Genomic DNA, 26,226 nt, shown 5'->3' with positions numbered 1-26,226 from the left:
TTTTGTAGATGGAGCCAAATGTGGAATTCATGTAGCTCCGCTTCTGTGCCTCTAAAAATCATGAAAATGTCATCTATATGCCTCTTCCAGAGTTTCATTTTATCAAGGAAGGGATTTGAGGCTGGATAGATGGCATCACATTCAAAAGCATTAACAAAAGATTTGCAAACCGGTCGACCTTGATATAGCATGAGCTGGTCTCATGCACTTTTATGATCGGTGTACAGAATAATTTGGCATAGACCGAAACAATTCAATTAGACCTGTGCTATATAACAGGTCTCATATAGACTACTGTCTGTACATTTTTAGATGTTGTAAAAGGACCTTAAAGTTAAGGCGCCTTATATGTATTGTGTGTTATCAGTACAAGTAGTTAGACTTTCCTAGTGGCTGGCACTACATTGGCCAATAAAGTTATATACACTGTCGTGCAGACATAGCTATAGAAAACTCCAAGTACCTGGCATTATCTAATGTAAAATGCCAATTTTCACTTGGGACTGACTTTTAACTGTTTATATTGTGAGTGAACCAGTAGGCAAAAGATGATCCTCATCCTTTCCCTTCTGGCTCTTGGCGGTTGACAAGGGGTGTATTTTCCGATGTTGTGAATGGCCCGCTGAGATACAGAACTTTTTACTGCTATGTGTGAATGATGTAATGAGCGTACATATAAAATATGTTGTGTAGAATTATTCTTCTATAGACCGTGATTATTTTGCTCTGTGACATTACTCATTTCCTTTGGCAAAATAATCCATTGATGAATTTTCTAATACTTTTTTTTTCTCTTTTCTCTTCTTCCTCCTGTTTTCTTGCTCTTTGCTTTTTTCTTGCGCTTTACTGTGTAGGGTTTCTAGTTGATTTTTACATAATTCTTATATTTTTATCACTAATTGATGACATACCCATACAGATATAGGTGACTTGGACTTAAATATATTAGTATCTTGGCCTCAAAAACTAAGAGGTGAGGATAACACCATCACCACTATATATGAACATACACAGGCTTCCCAAAGAGCTATGCAATTAATCAGTGAGCAAGCATTGCGGTATAGTTTTATAGATGGCGCCATTTGATTTATATGTATTGAATAGCTTTTACTATTGTATTGATTAACTGTACAGATTGCATTAGCACTTTACTATGGGTCATAGATATACAGCATACATGACCATTATTGTTTTATAAAGGTATTTGTACCTCAATACATGACAGGTACACATTGCGTCAGCCACATAGTAATGCAGTACCTTCCTTGCACTATGCATTGACACCCACTCCTTTTTTTTTAAAATACATTGTGTTAGATCCAAATGCATTGAACAGCTATAATTTTCGGGCTGATTGGTTATAGATGGTACTTATATGTCAATCTTAGTAAAGTATATGATGTTCACAATTAATGATTTCAACCAAGGCACTTGCACTTTAATATATGACGGATATTTAAAGATCCAGTCTTACAATTCTGCTGTTTACTATTTTTGCACTATGCATTGGCACTTTAACAATATTGTACCACATATAATCATGTTATTATATAACCATGTTGTTTATTACTCTGGCACTATGCATTTGCACCTCTAATATAGGACCAACACACATAACCATGCTAATATGCGAACACGGTCACAATATTTAAAAAGGCATAACAAGCTTGGAATGGCTGCCCAAATAATAGTAAACCATCCAGGACATGCACGCATATTAGACAATTATAAAAAGGCACATTACTAATTATAACATTACAGAATCATAAGTTGCATGACCTTCCAAATTTGGATTGAAGCAAATGATGGGAAAAAGATAATTTGTTAATCTGTGTAATGTTTACAACTAGTGGTTAAGACTCATGTATTGCTACTCAGAGAAAATATGAGTTTAATGTATCCGACATCCATATATGCTGGTTAAAATTCAATTATGTAGATATTGCAAAGGAGAATAATATGAGCCCTCCCAAAGATGGCTGACAGCAATAACAGAAGTTATGTAAGTCACCTCTTCACGGTTTGCTAGTGTGTGTGTGTATGGGTTAAAATGGGCTCCCATTACAGGGCGGAGTTACTGTGAGCAAGCCTTAGGAGTGTGGCGAAAGGCGTCAGCCTCTCATGGCATTGGGAAGCCTTTTATACTGCAATTTGTTAATGAAGCTTTTTACTTGAGACAATTTTTGCTGGGCAGTTTTTCGGTGTTTCCCCAACTATTGATGTTTTTTCAGCAACTTATGCCGTAATCCTACTGAGATGGGAGTGCATCTTCAAAGAATAAAACCTTTGCGGTCTTCCTCATGAGAGAGAGAGATAATATATATATATATATATTATACCCACCTTAGAATACACAGGGGCATGGAAAAAATTCCTCTTGAGAAGCGCACTTCTGCCAGAATAATGTAGAAACTAGACAACACGTACTGTGTGCATGCAAATTGTTAAAAACGTATCATGTCAGGGGTTACAGTAGTTTTGGCAACCAAATTGAATTATGTTGGAACAGATAAATTCTGGAGTACCCTTTTTGATGCTGAATATCTTGTTCTCAGTGCAGCTGCTCACAATATTTGGAAAGAAGCTCTAAAGTTGTGACATTTCTTCAGCTATAAGACTAAACCAGACAAACTCAAATGTATGAATTATTTATTTTTCTATGAAGAGGAATTTAATGTTAAAAATGTTATTTTAAATCTGTCCTTATTTATACAATGCTTTTTTTAGAAAGTATATTTGTAAAATTGTGCTTAAAGTGTGTCTAATAACTAAATTCACTCAAAAAACATTGCACATACTAAAATGAATTTGCCTAACTTTACTTACATACCACCAAAATAATATCGGAAATGAGGAAATACTCATCTGCCAACCCCAGTTAACAGCGAATGAAGAGCACACATGTAGGGACTTGCATCATAATACACAATCAATTTAGAAAATCCTCCCCAAAACAAAAAGGAAGGATATAATTGGGATAAAACATTTATAAAAACGTTTTATATCTACGAAAAGTCTATGAAGGTTGGGAAAGTCTGTTTAACAGATTAAACAACATAAAACCAAAATTATGACAAACTATACAATATAACCAACCTTGCAACTAACATTGTTACAAACTTAGCTCACCCTCAATACCGGCATGACAAAGGTAACATCAGCAAATAAAATCTTTAAACGCACACCAATAACAAAAACAGACAGCAAGCACACAATGCATTTGAGAGGCACTAAAGTAAACCTTTAAATAAATTAAAATGTATTATGATACTTACTCTTAAATCTGAACACTCAACCTCAAAGCATACACCTAAAATGACCACTTATATTAAATGACCTCTACACATACATTCACATTAAGGATTGAAATGCGAAAATTACATGGATGCATATTATATTCAATACTATAGCAGTGATCAATTTGGCTAATGTATAAAAGCATCCATTGGCCTTTAGCGTGTCACTGGCAGGGGTCAGGGTACACGTTACTAATCGTGTGCACTTTCATAGTAGAATGGGCCTTTCAGGCATAACAAAAAAGGCTTGTGTGTCAAATTAAAAGCTGTAAGAGAAGATCGTGGTCATAGGCAGAATCGAAGCACCAGATACAGAAACGTCAAAAGCCCATTCCAGCGGCAGAGCAACAAACCTTAACTGATCCTGATTAGAACAATATGTACATAAGAACTTGCAATTTTAAACGCAATCAAAAGTTAGTCTAGATTACTGTAAACTTCACCAACAGTGTTCTCCGAGTAAGAGTTTGGACAGAAACATACCTTTAGCTAAAGCCTCTGCATACTTCTCTTCTGCTACATTGAGGTTATTCACATATGCTGCATGATGCTTGCTGTGATGTAACTGCATGATCTCTGCATTGATGTGAGGTTGTAGTGCACCAAAATCATAAGGCAAATCTGGGAGGGCGTGCTTCTGTCTAGATACAAGGCTCCCAAGAATTGGAATAAGCCCGATAGGTCTGTAATAAAGCAAAAAAGGAGACACCACATTACTGTCTGCGATTGTCATTTATATTTTGAAGATTTAACAGGTTTCCTGGTGGTTGCGTCGCACAATATTACAAAGAGGTAGTCCAAAACATCTAAAGATCCAAACAGTACCTCGGCCTCAATTCCTTCCCAAAGACTGTTGAACCTTTGGATAGACTAGAGGCTCTGGAATAACCAATGTGAAACGTGCATCTTCTTCCATCAATAAGACGATGGTACGCAACTGTATTTTACAATCAAAGAACAACAAGACATCTGCCAACATTTCTAGATCAAATTAGTCGTAGTTTCCGACAGACAGTCGCAATTCTATTCATGGCACGGAGGGGAGTATTATGCACAACTCTTATTTATAAACTGCAGCAAGAAACAGAAACTAGTACTCCCACAAGTCCTCTTCCTGTCCCTCCACTCGCAGTTCAACAATCAAGGCCCGCTATCCACAACCTCCTCCTGCACTCCCCGTTCGTCCTCGGTCCTCTTTTCTACATCTGTGACCTCTGCAGGAACAGAAAATTAAGGATCATATAGCAGCCCCAGTTGAGCTTTGGTAGGCACTGGCTGCTAGAAGGTCTGCCCTGCTGGTCCATGGAATCTAGAAGAGAAGAAACACTACAGTGTGAGGAAGGGTACTGGAGGGACAATACTGCCTCTATACTATTAACAGAATCATGACTGTCTGTCCTAAACTAGGACTAATCTGAATTTTAAGGCATGGCATTTCTAGGGTGTGAGAAAACACTGCCGAAGAGTGTGCCATAGTAAAACAAATAAAAAGCCACACAATACCCTCCAAGCGAACTCTGTACCAGAAAGCTTTAGAGGCCATAGCGCCCCCGATCTGGTTGGCCCCAAACATGGCTGTATCGACCCATGCCTCTTGCACGACACCTTTGACCCAGCTTGCTACTAGGTGAAGAAACAAGAGCAAAAGTCATACAAAATGAAAAAAACAGGAGCACCAAAGTATTTTCGTAGTGCAGCCGTAGCTAGCTCATACTGTGTAAGGAATTGAACACAACACAGTTTAGCATTGTTAGGGTAAGCGGGATAATCAATCACTTTGGAAGCAGCGTTTGTACACAGATATAAATTAAAGGACATCCCAGAGGAAGTAAATACTCCACCTTTAAGAGCCAGAGCACGAACGTCTGCCACATGCCGAAAGGCAACCAAACGCATGAGAGTAACCAGCTTAGCGGATAACCGTTTGAGGGACAACTGAGCCTTAGCGGGCCACTACTCGAAAATGTAAAGCACAAGATTAATGTCCCACATGCGAGTGTATCGAGGGGGCAGAGGTTCCCTGGCATGAACCCCTTTAAGCAGGTGACATACAAGAGTATGTTCCCACACCGGGAGCCCATCCACCAGGTCAAAAGTAGAGATCAGCTAACCGTATAGGTTCACTGCCCAGTACAATGCGGAAGAAGACAATTCTGTAAAAAAATTTAGCACAGACACTACAGGGGCCAGATGGGGATCTGTTGACCTAGCAGACCAGCATATCCAAGCTGCCCAGGCCATATAAGATCTAAGAGTAGTAAGGGCCAACAAAGTGGTAATAAATGTGGAAGCTGTGCCTGAAAGTCCCAGAGGGGTCCAGCGATCCCCCAGGACTATACAAAGGGAGCACCCCGTGAGCGCAGGGCATGTGCAATCTCCCTTTTGATATTGCAGATCTTGTCCTTGGAGTCAGAGCATAGAGAGAACACAATCTATGATGAAACTCAAAAACTGAATTTTCTGGGAAGGAAAACATTCTTGTTCCAGTTGATCGAAAAACTCACTGTAATAGTTCAGAGTTGCATAATAGATGACCTAACCAGACCTCCTGCGCCATAATCGGAATGGCGAGATATATTAGCAATGTGATACCTAAAGTCACAAGAAACCAACAAGTCGTAGAAGCTTTGAGAAATACCAAAGCACGGATGATAAAATGAAAAGGGCAGAGAAGAATAATGAAACACCCCGACAGGCCACTGGAAACAGAAATGCTTGGGCACAATGGGGGCCATCAGGTAGGCATCTTTGGGGTCCAAACAGACCAACCAATCGCCTGGCCTCAATAAGTCACGTGAAAATGGAATCATTCATCATGAAAGGATAGTACCAGACAAACTGGTTCAGAACATGCAGGTTGAAAACTGGGCGTTAGGCGCGCCCTTCCTAGCAGACCAAAAAGATTATGCTGAAAAAAATTACAGCCTTTGCTTGTGTCTGATTGAACCTAAGTGACCTTGGAATGGAGCCCTTATGGGGTGATGCGAGTATGTCGATATGATACCCCCCCGATCGTATCCAAAACTAAGAGCTCTGCGGAAAGCGCTGCCCAAGAGGTCAGAAAATAGAGCAGCCGACTGCCTACTGGAAAAATCACAAGGAGAAACCAAACTTGCCTCCATAGGTCTGCAGTGCAGCCTCTGCAGAGAGAAGAGGGCTCTGGGACTGGGCTGTCCCCCCTGGTAGTAACAAATGCCTCGATGAAAGGGCCAAATCCTGCTGAGCCCCGTGGGAGAGAAAGAGAAAAAGAGAGCGAGAAAAAGAAAGAGAAAAAAAAGAAAAACAGTGAGAAAAAGAAAGAAAAGCGAGCGAGAAAAAGAAAGAGCGAGAAAGAAAAAGAAAGACAAAAAGAAAGAGAGAGACCCCGATTGGTGGACTATGAAAGGAGGGACAGGACATTGAGTAGTAGGTTTTTCCTTTCTTGCTCTGGTTTACAAATAAAGAAAAGCGTTGTGCATAATACAGTTTGTGCCATTCCTTAGAATCGTGAATTTCAAAGCATCATTTAAAACACAAACCACAAAATAATTAATTCTTACGAACTACTCCTCACCCCGCCCTGAGGCATTCAGCGCACTTGCAACAGAAGGTCTCTTCTACAGAACAATGTGCAAAATACCTGGATTTCATGTTGGGACAATAAATGTCACCACCATCAAAACACAAAAATATACACATGGGCGTGCACAACTAACTAGATCTATTCAAATATGGAGGACCACATTCCAAACTCTTACCAGTGGTTTATCATACAGGAGGATAACCAGGCTCAATATGGAAATGCCAAGCTGGTTCACTTAAAAAAATATGCAACTGCCAGTCTGATGTCGGGAACATTTTTGAACAACCACATCACTCCTATTCTAAGCCTGCTGCACCAGATTTCCATAGATGTGTTGTTTTACCAAGGACGGCATTTAGAACCTTTGAAGCAGTTCAACTAAATTGTGGTTCTCTTGCAAAAAAGGAGCTGTAATTAATCTGCTAGCTCATTGCACAAATCTAGCACAACATGTGACAAACCAACAAAATGACAGAGCGGCAATTAATCACTGCTATTTTCAAGAACATTTCTGCAGGAGCTCAGAAGTAACAGTCAAAAGAAACAGTCATTTTTACACAGGGACATTTAGTTTGGTCATTAAGGAATGCATTGGCTATTACTAATACACATAAAGAATACATGGGGGCAGATGGTTGTAATATGCCGGTCTGCGCCGGCCGCTCAACGGTGGGTGGCATGAATTCTCCTCGATTCCCCCCGATGATTCGCTACTCTTGAGATTATGTCAGGCACTGCAACCCGGACGAGCGGCGGGGTGCAGGGGGCGGGGGGTTCGCCAGGTTGTATGGTCTTCAATGGATGATAGGCCGTCCATGGGATAAACTTTGGGGAGCTGGGACTTTGAGATAAACAACCAAAAATGGGAGTTCATGTTTGCCCGCACTCAGGAAGTTTCCCTCAACTCCAGATTTAAATTGATCCAGTTTAAAATACTCCACAGATACCACCATACCACGGCTAGGCTACATCGTATGTCCAGAGATGGGCCCTCTGAGTGAGATCAGACAACACAGATTACATACACATTGCTCTGGTCCTGTCCAAAACTCCACTTCTTTTGGGCGGAGGTTTGTGAGGCTGTCTCAGCTAACAGATTGCACGATCCCACCATCCCTAATGACTTGTCTGTTTCACGGGTTTCCCTGCGCCGGCCGTGGCCTCAAGAGATTGGCCGGTCTCTGTATGCTCTGTATGCTACTCACTGTCCACTGTGTGTTGCTGCTCTGGTTGCACCCTGGTGCCCCTACCTTAATGCTGTCACCTGGGCCTCAGATGTGGAGAAACACGTGTCTACCATGCAACCAGTGACAAGTAGACCCAGGAACATCTGGACCCATATATATATATATATATATATACACACACACTGAGGATAGGGGGGGGGGGGGGGGGGGACAGTGGCGATCCGTTGTCCCCTGGCTTTTTCAACGGATAACATATTGGGTACCTACCTTCGTACTGCACAGTCTATACGTTCCTCTGTAACAACCCTGCGTGGTCACATTGCCAGATTATGCACTTCCTGTGTCTAACGTCGATGTTTTATACTGCTAGTTACTTCCTGTTGTATTGTCAAGCAAGTTAAATAAAGTTTAAAGACATAGTGAGCATCAACATTTCCAAGTACACCCATGGCTTGCATTTCATGAAGGTGTAACTAGAAAAAGTTAGTTGGGTTTCATATAGTGACAGTACATTGCACCATGCTTTTAAATAAAAATATACACACGAGCTGCAATCTCACACTAAATGTGCACCCCCAAAGGAGCACACAAAGCAGCTCTAGCATCATTCGGTATCGCACCAAAATAAAGGATGTAAACATTGCGAAGATGAAAATGCTGAATATGTTTTGAGGGCTACATTCGCTGCATACATGTGTTTGGTGGGGGTAGATAAGGGAAATAATAAATGAGGGGGCAGTATGAGGTGGCTGCCAGGGTCCTCTCCAACGAGTGAATATATATATATATATATATATATATATATATATATATATATATATATATATATATATATATATAACCAAAAACATTTCCGTCCTCAATTATTTTTCCACAATCACAGTCTTCAACACCAACTCATTTATTATACAATGTCTGTATAATTCAGTCAAGGTAAAGCTCGCACGATTCCCCTGGATGTTCCTGGAGCTGAAAGTGTAGCGGTTCCTGCCATGCCTCCCCCAAAGGTTGGGGTGACTATGTCGAATGTTACCCGAGGTGTTGGAAGTACTGAAAGTTCAGAAATTCTGGTCGCTGTTCCTACCATGCCCCCCCCCCCCCCAAAGGTATGTTGAACAGCACTGGCCGTAGGGAATGGGTCAGAGTTTTACAGCGCTATTGGCAACACTGAAGAAGGTCCCATTCTAATAGTAGACACACCATTGATTATGGGTTGGGAATGCAAGTCACCCTCTAATGGGAAAACTAGCCTAAATCGATCAGCTATACTAAAGGACTTTCAGGCCATACCATCTTTAAGAACCATCAGATCTGATGACATTGATTGGGTCCGTCTCTCTTCCAACAATCATACCAGGATGATATGTGGGTATCACTCCCATATCATTATGAAACTGATTAGTGTCCAAAGATGGGACTATGAATTGTTGGGTCTAACCCCTTACATATTTTGCAAAGAAGCTCAAGCAAACACCTTTGTGGAGCAACCGCCACCGAGGCCGGCGATACCCATGGGGCAAGAGTTGGGCAATGTGGTTGCCCCACTTAGCGACAAACTTTTCAGGCAATTTATGTCATTTGCCGCAGCACTTGCTGGTCCTCTGGGCTCTCAGACTCAGGTTCCCAATCCAGTTGTTGAATACTAGAATGAGTGATTGGGGGTGACACTTATGTCTTGGAACGTATGTGGTCTCAATAACTTTAGATCATGGGCCACAAACCTTGACGAGGAGTCCCACCCTGAGATAATGCTAATACAAGAAACTATGCACTTGGACCAATTTGAAGTGAATGGCTATTATACTCATATTCAACCTGCAGTAAAGGGCGAACTGGGGCATCCCTCAGGTGGCCTAGCCGTCTTGATAGATAAAACATTTAGAATTTCCTCTGTATTGGTCTTGGTGGACTATTTTATTCTAGCAGTTCGCATAAGTTTCTCTGGCAACACCTCAAGCGAGATTTTGGTCATCTGCATCTGCTGGAATAAAGCAGTGGGCATCATTCTTGGAAGTGTCTAACCAATTGGACAAAATCCTTGAGGATGCCTTCAGTAACGATCCCAGTATTAAGGTCATAGTGGGGGGGGATTTTAATTCAACTTGTATAGAAGTGGGTGATGCATGTAATCCTCCATATTATCAAATAGGTGTAACCTCTAGACATAATGGGAAGAGATGGGTGAACTATTTTCTTACTTGGGACATCCAAATAGTGCCCTCGAACTCGGGGTTGTTTGCTCACACCTGGGCACGTGGGCCCTACTGTACTCAGATTGACTATTTTTTTGTCTCCACCCCACTCCTAGTGAACATTGATAGGATGCTTACTTGCGATCTTGCCCGTGGAGATCATTTGGCTCTGAACCTTACCCTGAATGAGTGCATAAGGCTCTTTTCTTTGAATCCTTCATTAAACTTAGTGGTAGCTGACCGCTCCAACATCTCTGTGAGGTGGGTTCAAAAAACCTGTCACAGGCTGGTGTCCCGTCTAAGGGACGAATACTGGATCATTTTTCCCGATGACCGTACAGGAGCAGGATGTATACAAGCAGAACGTCAAAACAATCCCCGGATTCTGCAACATAAAAAGCAGGTGGCTTTCCTACAGAAATTAAGTATGACTGGGCCTAGCCATCACCACTTTTAGAACATCACGTTGGTGAACTTATGTAAGGCATTAAGAAAAGATTTACAGGCTTTGGGTTCTGGGAAACCTGATTGGGATTAGCAGCAACAACTGAAACAAAGCTACCGGAATCATATCAAGATGAGACATGAACTGAAGTTGTATGATAAGAGGATGACCCACCATCTTTTAAATTGTGATACGAGACAGGTGTGGTCCATGTTGAGAGCTATGGTCGACCCCGATGATCGTGTAAAGGAAGCCGCGGTTGATGCCGCCAGCTGGGTTAAATTTATTCACAATAAATATACCCTTCCAACTAGATTGGTCAGTGCCCCTGTGCATGATTTTAGTACTCATTTTGCAAATCTCCCCGTAGTCGATGGAGGACATCACCAGGGCTATACGGACCATTAAGAGCTCCCGGGCGCTTGGCCCTGATGGTATTCCACCTTGTGTGTTCAAATCCGACCCGCATGTAGGCTAAGATACTACAAACTAAATTCGACAGCATATATAAAAACAGGGATCATCCCTCCATCGTGGTGTGCTGCCATTATCATCCCTATCTATAAAAAAGGGAGTTTGGATGATCCAAACAACTTCAGGCCCATCGCGTTGATGGACGCATCTACCAGAATCTTTGCCCATTTGTTATTGGAGACTCTTCGGCATCACATAGCTATACTTGATGTATTTCCACGATTCCAAATAGGCATTCGGAAATACATGGCATGTCCACTAAACGCTACCATTGTGGCCCATGTATATGCTCAAACCAAGCCCTCACATACCGGGGCAATTTTATATGGCGGCCCTAGAACCTACTTCCGCGTTTGATACGGTCATACGTTCTGTCCTTTGGGAGAAGATGATTGCCCTGGGTATTCCGAGTTACCTAGTAGCAATGATTGCTCTTCTTCACCAAAACACAAACTACAAGATCAGGTTGACCAAGCAGGGGGCTATGACCGACTCAATACCAACTGTCATAGGCCTCAAGCAGGGATGCAACCTGGCTGCTATCTTTTTCAATCTATACCTGGCGGACTTGGAATCAGCATGGGTTGATGCAGTTATATTTCTGGTTAAGTTGGGTCGGTTAATAATTAATTGGTTGGGCTTTGCGGACAATTATTTATGGACCGCATACCCTTTGGCCGACAGGCGAAACTATCATTCCAGCACTATGCCCTTAAGAACAACTTTAAGGTGAATCCAGCGAAGTCCTTTATTGTCGTATTTGCAGATGGTAAGAGATCTACAGCCAAATTCACATGTACTTTAAACAAGGTTGTTATTCCCAAGGTTCAATCCATAAGATACTTGTGATATCAACTTGCATCCAACTATTCGGTAACCATGTGGAAAGTAGTTAACACGAAAGTGAAGCAATTAACTTCACAAATGAAGATAATTTACCACCGGTTCTGTAAATTCTCCCTGTTGCTATGCATACAGTTCTACCTATAAAGGTTGAAATAATTATCTTGTATGCCTTAGATATCTGCACATTCGACATGGAGGAATTTCTGGATTGTATACAGGGCATATTGTGGAAGGTGGTCCTTGGTTTAGCAATGTCCATTCCCAATATTCTGATCTGCCATGAACTGGATATCCTGCCATTGTCGGTAAAATGGCATTGGCGTCTGATGAACAACTACAGTAAAATGCTGATGCCACCTAAGCAATCTCTATATGTAGATTTGGCCGAGCTATTAAAGTTGGGACGGTTGCCCTCAATCACTAGACTTAAACACAAAATTGATAAAATCTTAGAGGAACCATGAATGACAAGGACGACCTAGTGCTTAGTACTCCAGCCTGCAAAAGGAAATATCAAACCTTTTATTGGCGTTTATTACAGAATAGGTAAGAGTAAGGTCTTTAATGAATACGCTAAGTTCACTCGAGAACTTGGTGAGCAGGCTCGTTACTTAGTGATCTTCCCGTGCAGTATTGCCAGACCGGTCTACCGAAGTTTCAAATTGAATCAATTAAAGACTAACAAAAGACTCTTACAGTGGGGAGACAAGGAAGCTGTTTCTCTATCCGGCAGGTGCCGTTTTTGTATTAGACAGAGAACTGGAAACTCAAACATCTGACTAGGTCGTGCCCGTTCTTTGCTTCTGAGCGGGAGGTGATCTTTGGCTCCTTTCTTTACTCTGACTAGACTAAATGGAAACAGTCTTTGTGGGAGCGATGCATGTGGGGTACCAGCCAACGGCTTCTGCTAAGGTTAACTCAACTTCTGGTAATTATTGATGAAGCCTTGCTCACCAAAATTAATGGGGGTAGTGATAGGAATCAATCTTCTTAATAGAGGGGAGGAGTCTCGCCACATTTGTGGCCTGAAAACACGGAACGGTGGGGTTTATATGAAGGAAAAGTGACCTGATGAATTTTAATTCTTTTTCCTTAGGTCATCCCTATTCCAACTCTTTAAATTAATTTGAAGTCTTAACATCTAGGTGATGCTAATTGGCCTATGCTATGGGTATTGACAATTTTACCAGTGTAATTACACTAATTTGGCCTGAACTGGTTACAGAATGGTTTTGTTTTCTTTGTGGGAAAGGAAATTCATTTTTTTTAAATATTTTTTTTTAAAGCTTGGTCGTAATGTTGAATTGTTTTTATTATGAGATATATCATGATGAATTGAAGATGAATCTATTAAGTTAAATATTTTTATACTTTGGTTGGTGAACAAAAAAAAAAAATAGTAATACGTTTTTGTAAAGGTCTGCATAGTTTGCTACAATGGTGAATACCATCAAAACCCTATGAATGCAGATAATTATTCTGTTGCTCCTCAATAGGAGTACTTCTCTTCTATCATTTAATTTTCTCTCCCAACTCACCATTTCATCATTCGTCACATTACGCCTCTATTACATCTACGCAGTGCTTAATTGGTGGGGGTGTTTGCCAGGGCTGAGTCCCGGCACTTATTTCTGAGCACCAGCACTTGTCTCAGACCCCAATCATTTACGATCTTGTACTTTGGCAACTTTATTCTTTCCACTGCCATGGAGTCTTAGTCACACAACAACAGTTTGAGCCACACTGGCACTGCTGTGCTAGTTAAGTTTCATGAATGGGGCATGAGGTGCCATGCCAGTGTGGTCATGCCAGCACACTGCCGTAGCCAACCTCGCTGACTAGCAGCACTAATGCAGAAGGGTGGGTGGCTTGGGACTATGGTGCGCGTAGCCATGAAACCAGGTGCAGGTCACTAGTTCAGTAGCCAGGATGGCACACAAAATATGCTCCAGTAGGACTCTGGCTTTGATGCACTTCTGCAGTCGAGGGCCCCCAGCTGGCACATTCATGGCCTGGGCCCTGGCACATTTATTTACAAACTAAGCAATGCATCAAAGTTATAAATACTGTCCGAGTGCTCCCAGTACAGGGCACCAAGCGCCCAAGGATGATTCCTTCAGATGTTAGGCCAACAGGTGCAAAGGACTCGCACATTGAATAGCGTAGGTAATTGGAAGAGTATCTGTCAAACGACTACCCTTAAACTACCACACCTTTTTCTGCTAAAGTTATGTTATCATGGATTATGTCTCACGTTATGGGCTCCATCTACCGCAGGAGTCTGAATTCGGTGGCTCCCTAGGTGTTTTGGATTACGACTCTTATTTCTCACCACCGACTATGCTTGTTGTAGGTCAAAACATCTGGCGGGCCAAAGGTTGCAGGATCCGGTCATTTGGTATGTTGGTTTTCTACTGCTCACTATCAGCGTTTAGATACCCGATTGGTGGGTGTTGTGCTTTAGAAGTTCAGGTAACAACGCCGTCTACGGTCCTGCCTTGCTGTTCAATCTTAAACTATTTGACTGGTCCAATTCAAATGTACACCTTCCTTTACTTCAGAATCACCTCAGTTTTCTAATTGTCCCACATCTGGTTCGGACTGCTTTCCTTAACATTTTCATTTGACGTTAGCATTCAGACCACTGACATATTTTGTGCAAGTTATGTATCTATGATTTTTGCATGACACAATTACAAATTAGGATGTTCGACACTGATTACTCCTACTGTTTTGCTATCCATTCAGGCAGTGCTATATACAAACACAGACATAAACAAATGGTTGAGAAATAAAATAATAAGTATTTACAAGGGGATTGCCAATAGCTGCAAGTTGGCCACCAATGAAGCTACAGTGCAAGGAAAGAGTTGCTGCCTATGTCTTCTGCGCACTTTCTTTCAATGATTTTTGTTATTAAGACTCAGCTGCAAACACGAAACAGTTAATGTTGACCATTAACGTATACGGAGCAAATGGAATGGACCAAGGCCACCTATACATAAAGACACAAATGCTGTGAAACCATTTTGCAAGCCCCATTTAAAAATAAAATGTATAAACCTTTATAGGGACAGTGACAAATCATCAGTCGTCGTCCTTTCTCCCCTAGGGACTAGGGCGGTGCGTCCACAGTACAATAGTTCCCTTCCCCCGGCCCCCACCCCCCAAGGGTGGTGCACAGGTGGGGTGGGAGGAAGTCACATGGGTGAGGAAGCCCCTTATGGGATTAGGGAGAGACTATGCCCAGAAAACATATGGGCTACCCTTTCCTTATGGGACAGAATCAGACCACTCAGATATATAGCCAAACAATACCAACGTGTTTTATTGTAAGGTCAGTCAAGCCAACACAAATCTATAGGAAGAAGCCTCAAGAAGTTAAGACTCTCCTGCCCTGTAGCTTTAGCAGGTACTGGGAAGAAAAGGTGTAGGAAGATCACTCCATTAAACTATGGTGAGCGGTCTAGTCCTCCACCGGATCTCATTGGAGCAACGAGATACAAAATAGACGAGGGAAACCAAAGGAGAGCGAGATCCTCTGGAGAAGTGCCATTTGGGAAGCCGTCCCGGCAACCAGCGGGGAGCAGAGAAGCTGTGCACTGAGCAGAAGAGAGAAACCGTAGCCCAAGACCTATGAGTCTTGCTTCCCGGTCATCCCACGGTACCCGCAGCAACAGCAAGCCGAGAGGAAACTGCGAGAGAGACATTGAGCACCACCGAGGAACGCCCGACACCAAAAGGATACTGAATGCTACCGGAGCCTCGAGTGGGAGTCCTGTGGCCCCATACATGCAAACCGAAAGCCAAGGTACTTGGGCTGGTGAAAAGGGACAGGAAGTCCGGGGAAGCAGAGGGAGAACCAAATGAGAGGGTTGGGCAGCACGAAGGACCGAGAATACAGCAAGCCAACACCCTGAGGGAAATGCTGATAAACTGAGGGCGAAATAACCTAACCAACAGAAAATCAACAACGAGAGAAAACCCAGTTTGGCAGGAGAGTGAACCGAGCAGTCAAAGAACTGTATTGAGAGTCTGGGACCTGCACCAACATTTGAAACAATGGTCAGAGACGCTGAAAGCGTGAGAAATAAATATAGAAACAGTACAGGCTTGGCAGGACATTGACCCAAGCTACTAGAGGTGGTGTTACGAGTCTGTTTCAAATGTGGGTGCAAATCCCAAAGAGGGTCAGACCCTGAAAGCAAGAAAGACAAATATAGAAGTAGTACAGGCTTGGCAGGAGAGTAAAGCAAGCTACCTGAAAACAGCACAGCGAGTCTGGGACTCGCTTTGTGAAGACATCATTAAGCAAGACACAGACAGTAGATTCACTTTTCTTAACAGAAGTTTATTTTAAATGTCAGATGGAGTAAGACCTACCTTGCCGTATAGTAAGGTGGGATTTCCCTACCTAAAGAAACTAAGGAGAGTCTGTGTCCGCGAGTTCAACTTAAGTCTGTGTCCAAAACCCATACTTGCCCTCACAACAAAAAGATATACAATGTATAGGGATGTCAAAACCAAAAGAAAGTGTTACAAATAAAGCTCTGAGCTTCTTCCAGCTCTGGTTTGCTTCAACTTCCCCTTTCCCCAGGTTCAAATAGTTCCACAACAAGACTCAGGGTTCCCTTCCCAAAGTTCAACAAAGAAACAAACATTTCTCAGGGTTCCCCTTCCCCAAATTCGAGTCGCTCGACTTTCAAAAATACTCCGTTTCACTTGATAATCCTCTAGACTCTGAAATAGTTAAAACAGCTGCTTTCTTTTACTTCAACACATATACCACACAGCCCTGGTCACTTGGCTCTTTCCCAAGGCGGGCACGTCAGTCTTGGTGCAGTTGTTGGACCACATGGTCTGCCAATTACAGGTCACGCTCCCTATGACCCATGATACTTGGTTATTAACTGGCATATCCTCTCTGTCAACCTGTATCAGATGTTACCACTTAATGCCATTTTTCTTTATCGGCATCCTTGTTTGGCCTGGATACAATTTTTATTTCAGACACCATCAAACCTTTTTCAACACAGGCTCCCTCTCCTGGAACCTGCGTCAGCAATCAAGGTTTGTTGTATTATTGTCCTTGGTAGTCTTTTGGGCTTTACCACAACTTGTAGACTGGCAGGCTTAGTTTTGCCACAACTTGTATTCACTTTATTCTGTGGTGTACATCCTCTTCCACTACCTTGCTTTCACACTGTGCAATCAAATTCAGCAACTTTTCTTTCACACTTGCTTTTCAGCTAGCTCATCAGTATTCATTTACGTGCTTTCTTTGTTCAACCTTTCCTAGCAGTTTTCACTACTTCCACAATAGCACATTTGCTTTACACTCTTGCTGTAATTTCACATTATTTCCATAGGTTTTCTTTAGTTCGGTATTCAATATATGTTGTATTTCACAAAATACTTGACAACTTGTTCAGGATTCAGTGTTCTCTCCTTTGGGTTCCAAAGCCCATTATTTTAAGATTCCGTTCGATTGCCAACAGCCAATATCTAATTCCCGCCACTGGAGCGCCCTGGTACGAGTGTTCCCTGTCTTGCACTCACCTGGGTTTGTCTGCTCCTCCGGGCGTCTTCATTCTGTTCCCCGGCTTCCACTTTACTCCCGGGTACGAGTCAGTAGTTACAGTGAGCAGCGCTAGTCTCTTGTGAACCTCGCGGCAGCAACCCACAGCGCTTCAGTCATCCCCAGCTCCAGCTGCGAACATGCGGCACAGGGAACTGCAGGGACTCCAACCTTCTCATGGCCTGTTCGGGTCATAGTGCCTCTCACAATATAATGGACGGCGTCCCGTCTACTGGCCCCTCTCTTGCCAGCTCCTCGCAGCTGCAGCCTTCTCACAAGGCAGGTTCTCCCTCTGCCGCTGCTGGCCTCTCCTTTTAAGCACCTGTTGCCTTTCAATGGGCTGCAGGTGCAAGTCCTTTGCCCGACCACAATTGTAACAATTAACTGGACATGCCTGACCCTCCATAGTTATCTTCCTCGTTCCAGTACCATAGTTGTGAAATCACTCCTAGATGCCTCTTCCTCGTCCCAGTCTTTAAAGTACACGATTGTGGGACAGTGGGAGTGTGTGCGCAAGCGAAAAAGGCTTGCAATACCCTACGAAGGCAGGACATATTGGAAAGGGGCATACCATGTCTCACCTGAAGACATCCTCCTCCCACTCTCAGAGGTCCCTCCACCCAGGTGATCCTCCCTCGCATATCCACCGCCAGGGTCAGGATCCAAACATTTGATGAAGGAGATTTATCATCACCTTTTGAGAAGAGCATCCTTGTACTATTTTTTTATTAGTGCTTTATTTGCCAATTGTAACCATTAGCACAAACATTATTTCTTCATTACAGAAATGAACAGAAGTATACATAAAAGGTTTTCCCTTACAGATCAAAAGCTCATAAATTACCAATTTCCTCACATTAAAATGTACAGAATAGTATCATTTGGTTTCGTCATAGAGCTCAAATCTAAGAACACAGATAATCATAAAATGCAGCAGTTTTGCATTAATAGGATGAATAAATAATCAGTTTAAAACTTCAAGATTTCTCGCCACATGTAAAAGAGTCAATTTCATAACCAAGTTGTGCCCTGCATGTAATGAAGACCAAAATTGCTTACTACAAATAAAATTATAAAGCGCACCAATTTGGTGTAGCCCTTTTCATAAACCAATGTTAGTTTTATACAGTCAGTTAATCGATCCAGGCGGTCTCAGGCTCAGAGCCACATAGACTACAAGGGCGCTCTTTAATGGCTCTTAAACCACACACCTCTGTTGGCCAGAGTTGGAAGCTGGATCAGCCTCAAGTGCATTATGAATCTTCTTACATTATTATTCTGCAGATTTGTTATATAAGCACATGTTGTATTAATTGGAAAGGCCCGTTTGGAATATACAGCGTAACTAGTTTTTGCTGACAAATGTGCAGTGCGCTTATTACGATCCCAAACGAATGCCTTTTTTTATTTCAGTGAATTTTGCAGCTAAATTCTACTATCAGAGACATTTGCATCCTATTTCATCTACAAATTTAACAAGAAACAGTAATTTGATTACACTGAATATTATGTTTCACAGTTCAAGAGCTTCTATAACTTAAGAGCCGATTGCTAAAAATCTTGGCACTAGAATCAATCATTGCGAGGATTCTGTAGTTTGATGGTAAGTCTCTGGCTCTTTTTTTTTTTATAAATCTGAATCAGCCGAGAACAATTCCAGGACCTAGGTAGGAGTTCTATGGTAATAATCTCACAGAAGATTATGAAGTATACTAGCCGATATTTTTGGCTCAGATTTGAAAAGAATATTATTTGGAAGACAATCAGGCCCTTGGGCTCTAGAGGGTTTTTAGTTTATAATTTGTTCAACGTCATCTTCAGAAAAAGTGAAAAAATGTGGTCACAGATCTAAATAACAGGGATCACTCTACATAATTTAATTCCTATAATATAGTAAGAGAATGTAGGTTTTCCACTCTAGATTGGGTAAAGGGTTAATTTATCTGACTTTGTTTCCCGAGAATTATATTTATTAAAAATATGCTAAAATCTCTGCATATCTTTGTTCCTAAGAGTAGTATACATGGTTTTCCAATTGTACCGATGACCGTTCCCTGATGCATTCTATTCCAGTTCTTATGGCGCATTTTAAATTGATTTACCTCACATTTTCGTATAGAGGGCTCTTGGACACATTTCTTAACCCATCGTATATTAGCTCTTAACTCTTTCAGCAACCATTTCATCATACATATTTTTATGTGAACAATCTTTCAAAGTGATCTTTTTCTGGTTAGACCTCACCTCCTGGACTTGAGTCTCGACAATCTGACAGAAATTCTCAATATTATTAAAGGTGGGCATAGAGTCTGCACTCAGGGCGTTTAACAGCTGCTGGTTTATTTTCTGCAAGTGGTGTTATGATCAGGTGATGCGATTGCCCTGGAGGTTTACATCAACATTTCCTGTCATCAATACATTTTGAGGTTTGGGGCTTGTGCCAATGGTAAATTACAACATTACGTGATCACTTATTTTATTTGGTATAAGCTTAGAGCTTTCTATTTGTGAGAAGCTTTTGTAGTCTCAATACTAGGTCAATCCAGGCGAAGGATCGGCCATTCGACCAAGTATAATACAGATCATTAGCATGGACATTAACTGCTTGTAACAATTGCAGGGTCTTTATAAAAAAGCATCAAAGGAGACAACTCCAAGGCTGACTCCTCATCGTCCAGCTCGATGGCCCATGTCTCAATCATTTGTTACATAAGAGTATTCTTGTAAAAAGACCACCTTATTATCTGGGAAACAGGGACGGCGATTATTAAAATCGCCTACAATATAAAAGAGGCCTTCTGGGCGGACATTTTTCCAGTTTTCTATTACAGTATCTATATGAGTAATGATGGCCTCTATACCGCAATTACCTGGAGGGCTGTATACATTAAGCAGTAAGATCACAGTAGACTTGCTTTCCCTCTTTCACTTCCAGCCCCACTGCTAGGACGGATTCACATTTTAGTGTGGGGAGGAATTGGATTGCTTTAAATGCAAAGCAACCGCAGTTATCAATCCTCCCCAAAAGGTCTTCCATGCTTGTTCTTACGCGCATGTCTTTGAAAAGTAGCATAGCCATCTATATACACATTTTCCCTCAACCAAGTCTCTTGTAAAAGGCCATCAGTGGCAAGCAACATTTGTGTGCCCATTGGATTGGACATGAATGATCGATAGCCCCTTGTACTCCATGATCTGATTTTAATCTGGAGGAGGAAGGGGGAGCGGGGTCAATCCCCCCCGGTCATTCTATCCCTTCAAAGTCCGCAATTGAGTAGCTATTTTGCCTCTCCGGTAAGGTTGCTCTGGATTGCACTATAGAGAGAACCTAATATCCTTTATATAATCCACTGAGGGCAAATCCCCCCATACCTCTAGCTTCAGTTGCCCCCCCCCCCAAACTGGGGGAATTGGTTTTGTTAGTTTTTTGAGCTTGTAGCCCTTGTTCTAAAAGCAAAATGCCCGAAACGTAGGTTCTGTAATTATGGGAGAGAAAAAGTGAAGTATTGCCCAGTTTGGGCCCCAAGCAGTGCGAGGAACCTCTACTCGCTTCAACTCTAGCGTCGTAATCTCATTTAGGGTAGGAAGACGATTTACGGGTTCAAGCACTTTAGATAGATTAAAAAAATGGAATGGCTGAGTTGGCATCCAAGTCTACAATCTTTATCTGGGTAGAAGAGGCATCAGAGAACACGAAGTAAATAGACTTTGGTATTATAGTGGGCATCCTCCTTCAGCGGGCAGGTTTGTTGTTTCCCCACCCGCACTCTGGGCGGCTTTGTACATTTCCAGGGTGTCCGGCAAGTTTTTGTCTCCTCTCCACCCACCTTCAAAAGTAGGTAGAGTACTGTAGCTTCTTTCTCTAGGGCAGACTCCTCTTGTATCATTTAATGAAGTAAATAAGTTGGGTCTAGTTTTGTCTGAAATGTCCAGCCTCTCAATAGGGTGATCATTAAGAGTAGGCAGCTTTAAGCCAGGTATATAACCATGTGATTTGTTAACCTGCTTACTTCACAATAGGCCCATGAGCCGGGCTTTTTGCTATTTGGCCAATGCCAGGCATATGCGAGGCTGGCGGAGATCTGAGCCTTGGTTTATTTCCCATGGGTAGGTTTAGGTTAGTTAGTTTCCCCATGTGCTTGCGTTTACCACCAACCTTTCCTTTGGGGGAGATTTGCATGTCGTGTATGATAATAGCATCACACATGCACGTTTCCTTTTGTGCCACTTTCTCTTTACAGGCCTGAGTAGATGCAAAAACCGCTAATGCTTTTGCAAGTTCTGCTTTTAATATTAGTTGTTCCTTATAGTTTTGGATAGCATAACCAAAGCGTTTAAAGTAGGTAAGATTTCCAGTTCAGTGTCAGGCGCTTCAGAGCAAAAAGAGTGGGAAAAGGAATCACGGTCTTCCTTTCATCTTGGTGAGGCGTACACATCTTCGCGCCTTGAAACACTTGTGTATAGGTGCGCTATAAATAAAGTATCTTATATCATATCCATGGCGATCGCTGGGAGGTCAAGGGAGTTGGTCAAATCCGTTGCTTGTGGCCCTGATGAAATAGGGTATTGACAGACTTTCTGCAGTTCCGGGCCTTCAGAGACTAACGAGTTTGATTCAGCCAGCAGTGCCAAACCGTCGTGTGGTGTGGTGAAAGATTGGGTATCAAGTGAAACGGGAACGGACATAAGCTCTGCACAGGCTAGCAGTAGTAAAGCAGAATTGTTCGCCTTAGTAGTCCATTTGAGAAAGGGGGTAATTATTCCCCTGGAACTCTTGCTGGTACTGTTTAATTCATCGATAGAATCAGTCACTCCTGCTATTTGCAATCTAGTACTAAAAGACCACAGACAAAAGAGGAAAAAGGTTCCAAGAGTCAGAGACGCGCAGTCGCCTCTTTTACGCCGATTGCTTCCTGCTGCACAATGAAGAAGCTTTGGATGCCAAGTACAAATTTGGTAGTTGGTGAAAAGTGGCAAGTAAGATTAAAGAAGGAGCAAGAGGCTCAAAAAGGTCTTAAGTCCCACAGTCACCTCCAGCATTATTAAAACCAAGAGAGGAGCCTTCAAAAAGTTTCTGCAGGGACATGAGACCGCCAGTGCCCGAAGGAGTCAGGCAAAAAGGTGATGGGTAACTTTGCGGGCCCGCAACTGGTAAATATCAAGAACACATTCAGTTTCTCTGGGATGCCGCAGATCCACGGGTGCCGGGACTCAAAAACGTTAAAGCAGGAAATGCTAATTAACCTTCTAGGCCAGCAAGGGTGAAAGCCTGAAGCGGAGAATATGCACTGTTCACTGTTCCAAAAGGCCGATGAAAGCCAGCAGCAACTGCACAAATGAAATAAGAACAGATGGCACGCTTACAGCGTAAGGAGCCAGATAAGGAGTCTTTCTTGGAGGTGGCGGAGGGTCAGGTCCACAGGCCCCACAGACCAGCGAAGACCAGAAAGACCACTTACAATCCCTTTTATGTTTGTGTTAGAGTCAGAATTAGGGTATTTGGACACAACTGACTAAACTTATTAGGCATCCTGGCAGTTTCATTAGTTAAGGAACCCCCTCTTAGCATTTTGGGAGGCATTTTTCCAACCCTCAATTTACTAAAAGTTTGACAATCATCATGTCACCTCGATGTCATACCTCTTCCGCTGCACCCTTAAAGGACATGGCAGAATCATCACCACTGGGGAGGGGGTTGGGACAGACTAGATGTGTATAAAAGGCATGCAAACAACAAATTGAGAAACATTTACATGGGTATGTTAGTTCCATTAGTACAACTTATTTGACGGTGACAATTTAGCATTGAATTAACGCAGATTACCTCGATGTAAAAAAATAAGAAGACAGCATTGCCTGAAACAATTGCATCTTGTTGCTATTGGTCAGATGTTGGAGAAGTCTCAAGCTCAACTAAATCAGACTTGAGAATCAGTGCCGAGGATTGAGGAGACCCTGCAGCCCAGGAAAGCAGATCTACCAGTGCAACAGAAAGAGCTGTGAGCCAACTTGAGGCAGTGCAGGGAGGGAGCCAATTGTGGCCTCAGGATGCAGAGTTTCACTGTTGTTTTAAAGGTCAAAACATTGTCCCTAGCTGCTACATGCAGTTTGGAGAAAGGCATGCAAACTGTAGAAAACCTATGGTCTTAGGTAAGGTCCTAGAGTTCATTTGGTGTTAAATCCTACAAATCCCTAGAAACGAACAGTAAGGTTGCCCAACAAAACAAACATTTATGGACAGTGCTGTGGTTGGAGAACAAACCCTTCATGGTCCTGTATGCCAGAGTGCTCCCTAAAGCGAAACATGAAACCAAACCCCAGTGCGGCGAAGTAAGCCCAAAACAAAGAGTTGTAGCACGTGGTCAGGCCCCCCCCCAAAACCCACCCCATCCATTCAGCCGTGATCTCTGAGCACTTGTTCAATCCATACCAAAAGTAGGGAATTAGATTTGCACAGCATTGCTAAGCAGAGGAACCATGGAAGTTGATGGGTCACGAGGAACAACTGCAGGGAGAGCCAAAGAAGCAACACAGAGCTGGCATGCAGGAAGACTTAAGACAACCCCCAGTCATTTTTTATCTCAGTGAACTGCAGATTTGTAGCAGTTCATTCCACTTATTTGTAATCAGGTTTTCCAAACCATGCAAATATACATTTCAAAACTTAATACAAACAACATTGCCAGTTATAGGTTATTAAACCATACACATAACCACTCAAACCGTATAAAAATACTCTCTTGGAATCTGAGGCACCAGGACACGCCGGGCTATGGGCTTCAATGTTCACTTGGTCTCGCTGTGAAACACACGCATGCGCAAATTTACGCAGGTGCGTTGGATGGATCTGCAGCACAGCCGAGTATTCCAGGGGGTAATAGAGAGAAGCACGGTCTACAGGTAGGTGCTCGAAGGCCATCAGATATTGGCTAGTATGGTATGGTCCATCCTCGCTCCATCTCCTTGCCAATCTTGAGCACACCGCTGCATGTTCTGCACTGGCTCACCTGTGATACAACGTTGAGGGACAGAAGGCTGAGCTCCCCAAGTTACTTCGAGATTTGGGTTACACACAGACTGCTCTACTACACCCATAATTTTCCCATTTCACATTGTCCCCGTCTTTGTTGTGGCGAGTTCTCCTGCAGGGTCTCTGCTGTCGGTGGGAAGGGAAGCAGCCCCCCCCCCGATCTACTTGGGATCATGCGCTACACTGTTTCAGTGATGGAGAAATGGCCCCTTCTGGCTGCTGCGTGATGCAGATCGAAGTGTGCCGATGAAGACGGCCGTGGCAATGGGAGCCTTGTCCACACATGATCCATCACTCACAACCAACAGATACAATTGATACTCTTGGACATACTTGGAATCTTTGACCATGACCAGAGCATTCTCTAACACGCAGTGCCTCCAGCGTGCACTTCCTGTCATCAAACAACCATGTGCAGTTATGAGATACTCGGGCGTCAGTAAGCAAACCTTCCATTGTGATGAATAACTCATTTTCTGTTCTATGACAGAATTATCGCAACGCCCCCTAGATACCACATGAAGAAGTCCACTGCCATATTGATAGGCTTTGCACTTTAATCTCTACCTCACCTTGAAAGCACATCACCCCTACTTCATCTTTAAGGTAGCTAGCTCTCAACCTGTGAGGGGCCTGGCGCGTGTGCAACAGGACCTACCATGCTGGCAAGAGACAAGGAACAAATGCGGCTGCTGCTGGCTTCAGAGACGCTTCCTGTGCTCCTCAGAGCCAAACACGATGCCGCCACTGAAATTACACGACAGACGGCCTATACCGGAGAGGAAAACTACCTACCTACAGGCATCATTGACTCAAGAAGCATTTGTGCACCTGTCCCATTGGAAGGAGAGCCTGACTGGCCAGTTGCAGCCGTGAAAGGTCTGGTAAGGATAGGGTCTACTCCAGTCCATCAGCACCTGTGCATGCTGCTAAGCCACCTGTTCAGTTTGTCATGCTTTGTGCAGTTCTCCATCTCTCCCCTCTTTCTTTCCATGTTTTGCCTGCTCCCTCCATCCATCCATGGTGCTCTCCATCTCACCCATTTACTCCTACTGCTACTCTAGGACTTATCCTACCTCCCTCTTGAAGCCTGGAAGGAAAACGTTCAAAGAAAAAGATCTCCTCGTCTCCAATCCAGGCCTGCCCATCGCTGATGCTTCTTCCAGGCAGACTATCAGTGACATACTCTGTCGCTCGCTCGCTCGCTCGCTCCCTGCCCAGACCTATTGACCCCACATATGGTCCGTCTCCTCTCTTTCTCCTTGTCCCCCATTAATGGAGGCACCAGATGGGGAGTACTCTTGGCATGCTTCTCATCCTCTAGGTGTATCATTAATGTCTATCACAATGGCACTGTCATGGCACAGAGCTCTCAACATAACCTTCTGGATAGGCGTCTTCCGTCTCTCATCAACGTCCTCCCTTCTCCCGCCACTATCCCGGCAGCCATCCCCCTTGCCCCTTCTCCACCTCCGATGGGTGTACCACGTCCCTGTACCCCTCCTCGCAAGACCTTCAAAAATGTGGTAACCAGGTCCACCTGGCTACTCTCAACTCTCGCTCTGCTGTCAAACATGCGCCTTATACCAGAATTCTTCTCGAAGACTTAAACCTTG

The 26,226-nt window shown here is 43.0% G+C and overlaps 1 protein-coding gene across 2 annotated transcripts in view; it reads right to left on the bottom strand.

Annotated features, from left to right (window-relative positions):
- The window catches only part of SOD2 (superoxide dismutase 2), a 181,467-nt gene that overhangs the window by 110,979 nt on the left and 44,262 nt on the right, over positions 1-26,226 (bottom strand). For both annotated transcript variants that reach the window (XM_069606717.1, XM_069606716.1), the window contains exon 2: positions 3,780-3,979. In XM_069606717.1, the coding sequence (XP_069462818.1) occupies positions 3,780-3,979 (200 nt within the window). The remainder of the gene's footprint in view (positions 1-3,779; positions 3,980-26,226) is intronic.

Source organism: Ambystoma mexicanum, chromosome 4p, assembly GCF_040938575.1.
Source record: "Ambystoma mexicanum isolate Mex_15411 chromosome 4p, UKY_AmexF1_1, whole genome shotgun sequence".
Taxonomy (NCBI): domain Eukaryota; kingdom Metazoa; phylum Chordata; class Amphibia; order Caudata; family Ambystomatidae; genus Ambystoma; species Ambystoma mexicanum.
The sequence above is the reverse complement of the archived record's forward strand: the minus strand, read 5'-3'. Positions and strand labels throughout refer to the sequence as shown.